General features: G+C 61.3%; 1 protein-coding gene across 3 annotated transcripts; it reads left to right on the forward strand.

Annotated features, from left to right (window-relative positions):
• Nucleotides 1-693: 693 nt before the first annotated feature.
• Nucleotides 694-8,114, forward strand: FADD (Fas associated via death domain). 3 transcript variants are annotated; one of them, XR_014298674.1, is made up of 3 exons: nt 694-1,061; nt 3,076-3,782; nt 6,133-6,651. XR_014298674.1 is itself a non-coding variant. In XM_082682796.1 (2 exons), the coding sequence occupies exons 1-2, from the start codon at nt 776-778 to the stop codon at nt 3,438-3,440; spliced, it is 651 nt and encodes a 216-aa protein (XP_082538922.1). In that variant the 5' UTR covers nt 708-775; the 3' UTR covers nt 3,441-4,238. The 3 variants fall into 3 exon arrangements, 1 of the variants encoding a protein (XP_082538922.1); XR_014298675.1 differs by lacking the exon at nt 6,133-6,651 and adding an exon at nt 7,706-8,114 and having other exon boundaries at nt 708-1,061; XM_082682796.1 differs by lacking the exon at nt 6,133-6,651 and having other exon boundaries at nt 708-1,061; nt 3,076-4,238.
• Nucleotides 8,115-9,130: the final 1,016 nt, after the last annotated feature.

Below are 9,130 nucleotides of genomic sequence, written 5' to 3' on the forward strand. Positions count from 1 at the left end.
CCTGCACCTGCACCTGCACCTGCACCTGCACCTGCGCAGTGAAGCCTGCTCCGACCGCCGGCCCCGTTCGTGCCCCGCCTCCGCCCCGCCCATCCCCTCCTCGCCTGTGCCCTGGCTCTTCCTAACTTCGGGCCGACCGCACGACTTTCTGATCTGTATTACGTAAGCTCGGGTGCTGATGACGTAACTCCCCGCCGGTGGACAGTTCCGCTCTTTGCTCCCAAGTGTGTTCCCCGCACTTCCTGCCCGGCACACAGCAGGCGCTCATTGGATACTAAAGGCAGGCGAACGCGCAAATGACTGTCGCTTGAGAAATGAAATTTTAATGAAATTAAACCTCAAAAGTCCGATAAACCTCGGACCGGCCTTTCCCGCACCGAGAGGCACTCTCAGCAATGTTAACAAGAAATGCCTTTATTCTCGGCACCCGCGGTGCACCACTGCCCGGGGAACGCAGGGCCCCGCTCTCGGCTGGCTCCCGGGTCCCGGGGCCACAGTACCGCACTGGGCGGTAGACGGTCGGCAGGGCGCAGGCGCAGAAGCCCTCCAGCCGGCCGTCGCGAGCTCTCCGGGAACGCCCCCTGGCGGCCGCGGGGCACTCCCGGGCGGAAACGGCTACAGCAGGGCCAGAGCCGCATGCGCGTGTCCCGGAGTTCTCGCGAGACCGTGGGGGCGTGGGCGTGGGCGCGGACTTCCGGCGGCGCGAGCGCGGTGACGCGGAGACCCGGCGGCGGGGAGGCGGGTGGGGCGGAGCGGGGCTCGGGCGGCCGCCGCCATGGACCCGTTCCTGGTGCTGCTGCACTCGGTGTCCACCGGCCTGTCGGACGACGAGCTGACCGAGCTCAAGTTCCTGTGCCGGGCCCGCGTGGGCAAGCGGAAGCTGGAGAGCGTGCGCTGCGGCCTGGACCTGTTCGCGGTGCTGCTGGAGCAGAACGAGCTGGACGCCGAGCGCACCGAGCTGCTGCGCGAGCTGCTCGCGTCGCTGCGGCGCCACGACCTGCTGCGGCGCCTGGACGCCTTCGAGGCGGGCGCGGCGGGCGGGGCCCCGCCGGAGGAGCGAGGTGGGCGCCGGGGGCGGGGCGCGGCGGGGCCCGGGAAGCCGGGGGCCTGGCCGGGCCGGGGGCGCCCTTCCCCGCGCGCGACGGCGCGGATCGGCTCCGGACGCTCGCGGGAGGCCGGGCAGCCGCCCGCGTGCAGATGGGGAGCGCGAGCGCCTGGAAGCTGACCCACCCCGGGGTGGGAGGCGTGGGCGCGCACACCCCCAGTGGCCGCCGCTCCGTCGCCCCTGCCGGCGGCCGACGAGGGCGCCCCGAAGGAGAGGGCGTCGCGCACCGCCCCTGGCTGCGGAGCTCGGTGCGCCGCCGCCGCTTTCGTTTTCCTTCCGCCTCTGGGGGCGCCCCACTGGCGTCCTGGACGCGGAGAACCGGGAGGGGCTGTCGCCCGGCGGCCTAGTCCTCGGGGTAGCCCTGTGCTCGGGCTCTGCGCTCGATCCCTCTCGGTGTCTTACAGGCCCGCGGGCCGGGGCTGGGAGCTGCAGTGAGGAGCCCGAGATGCGCGGCCCGTTGCGGGCTGGGGCCAACCGAGGCAGCCGCGGCGGGCGGGCGGGATTAGCCCTACCCCTCTCTGACCAAGGCCCTTCAGCGTGGCTTCCTACCCTGTGCGCAGGCACCCCCTCTTTCCTCCCTCCCCTGGGGCTTGCACAGGCCTCGGGGAGTGAAAATGAGACTTGGGCAGAGCAGGGCGCCTCAGCCACAGCCCTGTGTTCTCAGAGCCCTGGGAGGGGTGCTGGGGAGTGCTCTGGGGACACCTCTCATAGGCTCGAAGCTCTCGCCTGGCATCCGCCCTTTGGTCACCAGGTCGGAAAGGGTAGATCGGTAGCAGCACGGGTGTTGCTCCATAAAGACTCATGCTTACTGGTGCAGATGAGGATGAGACTGCTCTGCCTGGGGTCAGTCAGATTCAGACTTCCTGTCCAGACGCACGCACACACACCCCTGTGTAAGCATACACACACGCACACCAGGCCGTGCAACTAGGACAGGACGTGAAGAGCTGCGTGTTCAAGGACATTGAGCAGGGGGAGATTGGGGACATAATACATTTAGAAGGCCGTGCACACACCACAGATCCGTCCGTCGATGCGTGTACATAACGGTGTGTTGCAAGAGAACGCACCGGAGATTACCAGGTAGGGGTGGGTTGATGAGGGCCCGTCCTGTATTACTCTCGCTCAGAAGACGGGGTAGCGTCCTGGTCAGGTGGATGGGCACCCGGCTCGTCAGGGTTTCACTTTCTAGCTGTGCCGTTGTCTAGCTGCATGGCATCAGGAAAATACTCCTCTTCCCTGTGCCTCAGTTTCCCTCTCTGTACCATTGGTCACAGTAACATAAGGGCCCGCTTGCCCACCTGCAGGGGACGGAGGAGTCGGCACACAGGCTGACAGCATCTTGGGGGTCTGTAGCTGAAGACACACATTTGCTGGGGCCCTCTGAGCTGCATTTTGCCCTTTTTCTCTGCTCACTACCTCCGTTCCAGAAACCACCTGTGAGGGTCGGTAGTGCCCCACCTGCTGGTCTCAGTCCTGACCTTTCCACCAATGAGAACACAATGGCCACGGACCAAACGCTGGTGGTCAGTCCAGGCAGCTTCCAAAGTAAGAACTGGGGTGTTTTCGTGCCCCAGGGCTGCCATATAAAGGACCGCAACTCGGGGCCTTGAAGTGACATGGAACTGATTCCTTCGCAGTTCCGGAGCCAGAAGTCAAAGGTCAAGCTGTCAGCAGAGCCGGGCTTCCTCTGGAGGCTGCAGGACAGCATCCTTCAACCTCTTCCAGAATGTGGTGGCTCGGGACATTCTTTGGCCACTGGAGTGGGCTGGCGGCAGGACTGGAGGCCCCCCTCAGGCTTTCTCTGACCTTCCCCTGGCCCCCTACTGCTGCATGACCCAGCCTCTGCAGGAGGACCTCTCGTGTCCCCAGCACTTGGGCAGCACTGAGAAGCGCTTTGGGAATATGGGGTTACTCGTCCCCAAACGTGTCCCCCAAACCTCTGGTAAATCCTTTTCTTCTTCCCCCAGACCTGCGTGCCGCGTTTGACATCGTCTGTGATAACGTGGGGAGGGACTGGAGAAGACTGGCCCGGCACCTTCACGTGACAGACACCAAGATCGATGCCATCGAGGAGAAGTATCCCCGCAACCTGACTGAGCAGGTGAGGGAGTCGCTGAGAGTCTGGAAGAGCGCCGAGAGAGAGGACGCGACGGTGTCCCACCTGGTGAGGGCGCTCAGGGCCTGCCAGCTGAACCTGGTGGCCGACCTCGTCCTGGAGGACCAGCAGGCCCGGGAGAACGAGACTGCGGGCAGTGGAGGTGGGGACAAGAGCCCCGCCGAGTCTCTGACGTCCTGGGATTCGAATGGGCCTGCCTTGGGGGGCCCCTGGTGACCCAGCTGCTCTTCTCCAGGGGCCCGAGGGCGTCCACGCAGCCCGAACTTGGGTCCCCCACCACCACCAAAGTTGACCAAGTGCCTTCCACGTGCCGGTGCTATGATGACCTAACAGGGAGCCAGGACAAGGGACCTCGGCGCTCTAGCCACTGCTGGCTTCACGGAGTGGTGCCCGGGCGGTTCAGCCGCCTGCAGTTCCTTTCATTGGTGCCTCCAGATCGCCCTTGAGAGGGAGAGTCTGTTGTCCGGTGAGATAGTCCTGCACGAGGAAGCTTTGGATCCATGCCCAGCAGGTAGAAGGAACGTCAACGTCCTGGTGCTCAGTGCTGTTACTCAGCAGGTGGGGACCGTGTGCCGTCCGCGGCTAGACAGTGTCCGTAGCAATGGGAGAGCCGGGGGTGGAGCCAAGGCTGTCGGGCTCCAGAGCCCACGCGGTGACCACTGGGTCACTCTGTTGCTGCCACGGTTGGCCAGAGGCTTTGAGGTCATCGGCTAGACCCGTACACCAGGGCAGGCGGTATAGAGGTCCCTGGTGGGCTCATGGCCCTGGAGGGTGTCCGGGGGAATAGTAAGACTCGTGAGAACGGCCTGCGATAGGCTCGTTGAGTGCTCGGGCGGTGGGTGCCCTCGGTGCTTCACCAGTGGGAGTTCTTAGAAATACGGTGACTTCTGTGATGCCGCAGTTTACTGTTTTGTATCAAAATCACTTTTCTGATAACAGGATCCTGTAATCTTAAAAAGTGGTCTTTCTGCTTTTACGGTAATCCTATTAAAGCTTTTTCCTTTACGGTGGAAAGCTCCATGACCCAGAATTTTACATTCCTTTTGAGGATTACTTCATTTCTCATACTCTTGAAAGTCCCATTGTGGTCGATTTCAGTACCCTGGGCCACTTCTCTTAGGCTGAACCGTGAGCAGGGCGGCCAGACTCCTAACAGCTCCAGGAGCCGCTGACCAGGGGCCTCACAGAGTGAGGCTAGAGGCCACCTTCTGCCAGCTTTGAGCCCACCTGCTACTGAGCGGCATCAGAGAGCTGGGTGGCCGTCCCTTGTTCAGGCCTTTGGCTGTGACCTTGGGAGAGCCCCACATGAGGTCCTGGCCGCATTGTCCTGCTAAGCTACAGACCAGCCTTGGAGTCCCTGCACGCCTTTAGCAAGTCCGTACTGATGCCAGGCGGGGCGAGGGCCGGGGCCACCGCAGGAAATGAGAGAGCTGTGGCCCTGCTCTGTGGACCTCAAGCTCCGGACCAGAAATCCAGGCATTAAGCAGAGCATAAGCTCAGGGTGCTGTTGAGGCACTGAGCCCGTGTCAGGCCCACACTGGCACGGCCTGGCCCTGTGTCATGCGCTGTCCGTGTCCTTACCCCCCGCCCCCAGCCAGCCATCGCCCCTGCTTTGCAGGCCCTGGGGCCGAGCTAGTTCTGTGGATAGTAGACAGGGCAGCGCTGTCCATAAATGTTAGGAGCTCGGCTGGGCCGCTTTGGGAAGTAGGTTTGCTGAAAGCTATGTCCGTGTTTCTGGAACACAGGCAGGTTTCAGCAGTCTCCCGTTCCCTCCTGGCTTATGAGATAAGCTACTGAAAGGGTGAATGCGGAACATTGTGACCTGTGCCCTACATCCCCCCATGTGCCTCTCACAGCCGGAAAGAACCCCCCCCCCCCAGCCATCCCTCACACCACGTGTTGTGATAGAGGCTTCAATGACCTGTGATTTCTGCACCCGCGGGCAGCGAGCAGACAGGGCCTGGTCCCCAGCTCTGCCACCAGCTTGTTCCTGTGGCCCATCTCTCAGTCCCATGGTTGTGAAGGCACCGGGTACCCCCCTCCCCCGGCACTCACATCCCTGACCTCCACAGAGAGCAGCTCCTGGCCACATGGTGAGGGAGAAGGAGCAGGGTCCTGGAGCAGCCACGCAGATCGCGAGGCTGGGAACTGAGTTCGAGACCTGAGCCTCGATCGTGAGGCCAGGAACTGAGTTCGAGATAACGGGCGAGGAGTGTCTCCACCCTGTGTGGCTAGGCTCTGCACGCCGCCCGCTTGCCACCCGCTTGCCGGGGCCTGGAGGTGGCCCCCACCACCGCCCCACATGAGGGCGGAGCCATAGAGCCTGGTGATGGGGGTGCGCGTGCACAAGCAGCTGTCCCCAGAGATGCTGGCTCAGAGCCAGATGGAGGCACCGGTCTGTTCGGCCAGTTCGCACATCTGTGGGCTGGAGGCTTCCAGCCTCGCCAGCACGGCACCGGGCTCAGAGCCACGACAGTGGGACACGCAGCCTGCCCTTGGGAAGCACAGTTTCCCTTCTTCGTGAAGCAAAAGGAGACGTGTGACAAAAGTCAACGCAAGCATGCAGTAAAAACGCAAACACTTACATGGACCCTGGAAATGGAAAGATGCACGGCAAGGGTTGGAGAATGATGGTTTGGTTTGGTTTTAAAGATTTTATTTATTTAGTTGACAGACAGAGATTACAAGTAGGCAGAGAGGCAGGCAGAGAGAGAGGAAGCAGGCTCCTCACTGAGCAGAGAGCCCGATGTGGGGCTCAATCCCAGGACCCTGGGACCATGACCTGAGCCGAAGGCAGAGGCTTTAACCCACTGAGCCACCCAGGGGCCCCAAATGATGGTTTTTTAAAGATATTTATACTTTCTGTGTTTTCTACATTTTCTATAATGTCTTTTCATTGTCCCCCCAGATATACTTGCGTGGGAGTGTCCCCAGCGAGGCACAGAGCATGGGGTCCTCCGCTGACTCTGCCCCTCGTGGCTTCCCCTAAAAAGGGACATTTTGGTAAATCTCAAGTGCTTGCCCAGGCCTGTAGCAGCTAGCTCCTCAGGCACCTTGGAATAAGCAGTGACATTCTGCCCAGAGCCCCGGAGCTTCTGTCCCTCGGGCTCTCACTGCAGTGGAGCCAGCCCGGGGCCGCTGGCCCCAAGATGTTGCTTGTCACCCTCACGTCTCAGCGTTTTCTCCACCGTTGAGCTGAACCACAGCTGCAAGGGAGCAGGTGTTCTGGGGCGGGTCTGACTGGCCGCTGAGTGGAACTAGGACCTTTGCGACGGGACCAGTGACGCCCTGCCCTGGATCGGGGAGTGGCTACATTTTCTAGAGGAATCTCCCATGGGAAACTCCCGAAAAACAATTCATGTTCCTTTTAGATTTTTTTGTAAGACTTTTTCTTGAAATGTGTACTTCCAGTAAAGTTTGCACACGAGTCCTGTGGTTTACTTGAAAGTTTGAGTTAGAGGCACAGTTTGCCTTAGTTCTTCTCCCGAGAAAGACGGGGGAAGTTCCACTTGTGCGTGCTTTCAGGCCAACGAAGGGGGGGTTGGTCAAGTGCTTCCTGGAACAGAGAGCCAGCTCCCTGGTTTCGGGGCCCCCCAGACTTCCCGGCTTCCCACCCTCCCCCTCTGCCCTCTCACCCCAGCCAGCCCTGCTGGGCTCTGGACATGCGCACACACAGAGCTCTGACGGGCCGTCCAGACCCTTCCAAACACTTGCAGTGGGGCAGGCTCGAGGCAGACCCTCCCCCATCCCTTCTCCTCTGGGGCATTTGATGTTTGTCTTGATGATCGCAGGACATTTTCTCCTGCCGGTTCGTCCTCTGGCCTCCGCATCTCAGACCCACTCCCTGTCCCCGCACTCCTAGAACCCTCTTCCCGCTCAGCACCCAAGGAAGCCAGGCCCTCCGCCTCACGCGCCGGGTGGCCAGTGCGGCCACATGGTTCCCTAAAGCCCCAAACCCTTATTGTCAGCTGCCAAGGGGCCACACCTTTTGCCTCGTAAGTGCACGTTCGCCGACCCAGGGGTCGGGCCGTGGGCGTCGTGGCGGTCGGGCATTATTCTGCCCGTGGCCCGCACATCCGGTTCTGTGCTTGGTACCACGATCCGCCCAGTTGACAAAGGGGCAGACTGAGCCCCCTCCCCGGGGCGGCTCCTTCCCAGCCGCCCACCCACATCCTCCTGCCCCTCCCCCACGGAGCCCCATCCTTTCTCTCAAGGACCCCCCGCCCGTCATCCCCCCGACGCGAGCAGGATCTGACGACAGCCCCTGACTCTCCTCAGCCGCCGGCTCTCCGCGTCTGTTTCAGTTTTGTGTTTAGATTTCCGTGATCCCGACTGAGTCACCTTGCCCGGGGCTTTCTAGCCGCGTGACGTGGTGTGTTGTGCTCGGGCCCCACGGGCAAGCAGGCCGGGCACAGCGTGTGCTCACGTGAAGACGGCCAGTCACCGCCGTGTGCTGATAGAGGCCGGACTTCCTTCTGCAGGGAGCACCGGCCGCGGACGTCCCCTTCCATCAAAGAAGCCTTGTGTCTTAAGTCCCCGACCAAGTGACAGCCGGCAGGAGTCCCGTGTGTAATGCTCACTGCGTCGTCCCCCAGGAACAGAGACGGGTTCAGTGCCTGAAAGGCCCTCCCTGAGCCGCAGCTCCGTCCGTCTGTGGATGGAGCTTTTGTGGCACGGCTTGAAGAGAAACACACCCCGGCCCTCCGGGTCACCCAAGGCATCGGGCAGGTACGAGACCTCCTGATCCCCCAAACCGCCTGTCGGTGCAAACGGTGTGGATTTACTCAGTGGCCCTCAAAAGTGGCTGGAAGGGTGCATTGTGTTGTATATTTTACCACAAAAAAAGCCTACCTCGAATTAAATTAACTCTATGTTTCATTGTGATGTTAATCTCGACCCTGTGTGTCTTGTGGGCTCTTCGCTCCCAGACTGATCCTTTTACTGCCGTTTGGTAGTTCTCGAGGCTCAGAAGCACAAGGTCGTATCTGACCCCACATCTGTCTGTATCAAGGTAGCGTCATCGTAAGACCTTGCTCATCGCCGGGAGACCAGTTCCCTGCCGCTCTTCCCAGAGGGGTTTCTGGCTAGAAAAACCCAGCTCCAGGAGTCCCCAGGCCCCTCAGGATCACAGTGCTCAGGAGAGCCACCTAGCCCCACGCACCTCATTCCTGAACCCCCATCCCCAGTCCTTACTGGGCCTAAGGCCCCGCTCAGACACCCAGTCTGATGGCAGCCTTGCCTGACCCCCCAGTCCCAGGGCACACGCAGAGGGGCAGTCAGGCTGGGGCGAATGCGGGCGAGCAAGCAGCGTTCTCCCGGGGGCGAGGCTGCCCCTCTGCCCATCGCCGACGCCAGCACCCCCAGCCAGCCTTCCCTCGGGGACCAAGCCCCGGGATTTGCCCTTCACAGTGCCTAGTCCCAGGGAGGTGTCTCCCACCCCCTGAGTCACCGGAGACCACCCCCCCAGGGGTCCCTGTCTGTAGGCAGGGTCGACCTGTACACACAAGAGCACACACAGCCCTTCGCGGCAGGCGGTCTGCTTCATCCCTCAGCCCATTCGTCCGTCCGTGCGCTCACTCTCCGCTCTCAGCAAAGGGCCAGTGGCTTGACCTTCTAGCTGAGTGATGCCCCCCACCCCCAGCAGAGCACCTCCCACCCCCCTTTCTCACCTGATCGGACCCTCTCCCAGGGTCGCTGCAAGGTTCAAAGAGATGAGATGTGGTGTCTGGGAGTGACTGGCACATTGCGAAGGTCACTAAGTTTCCTCTTAATGGTTGCTGAGTGACTGCGTGTTTTATTTACTTTTTTTTTTAAAGATTTTATTTATTTATTTGTCAGAAAGAGAGAGGGAGAGAGAGTGAGCACAGGCAGACAGAGAGGCAGGCAGAGGCAGAGGGAGAAGCAGG

Source organism: Mustela nivalis, assembly GCF_964662115.1.
Source record: "Mustela nivalis genome assembly, chromosome: 9".
In the NCBI taxonomy this organism is placed as follows: domain Eukaryota; kingdom Metazoa; phylum Chordata; class Mammalia; order Carnivora; family Mustelidae; genus Mustela; species Mustela nivalis.

Excerpts from the sequence above, each read along its gene's own strand:
- FADD (XM_082682796.1), top strand. The coding sequence starts at position 776 with ATGGACCCGTTCCTGGTGCTGCTGCACTCGGTGTCCACCGGCCTGTCG. Across the intron at positions 1,062-3,075 it reads GGCCCCGCCGGAGGAGCGAG|ACCTGCGTGCCGCGTTTGAC; the intron begins GTGGGCGCCGGG and ends TTCTTCCCCCAG.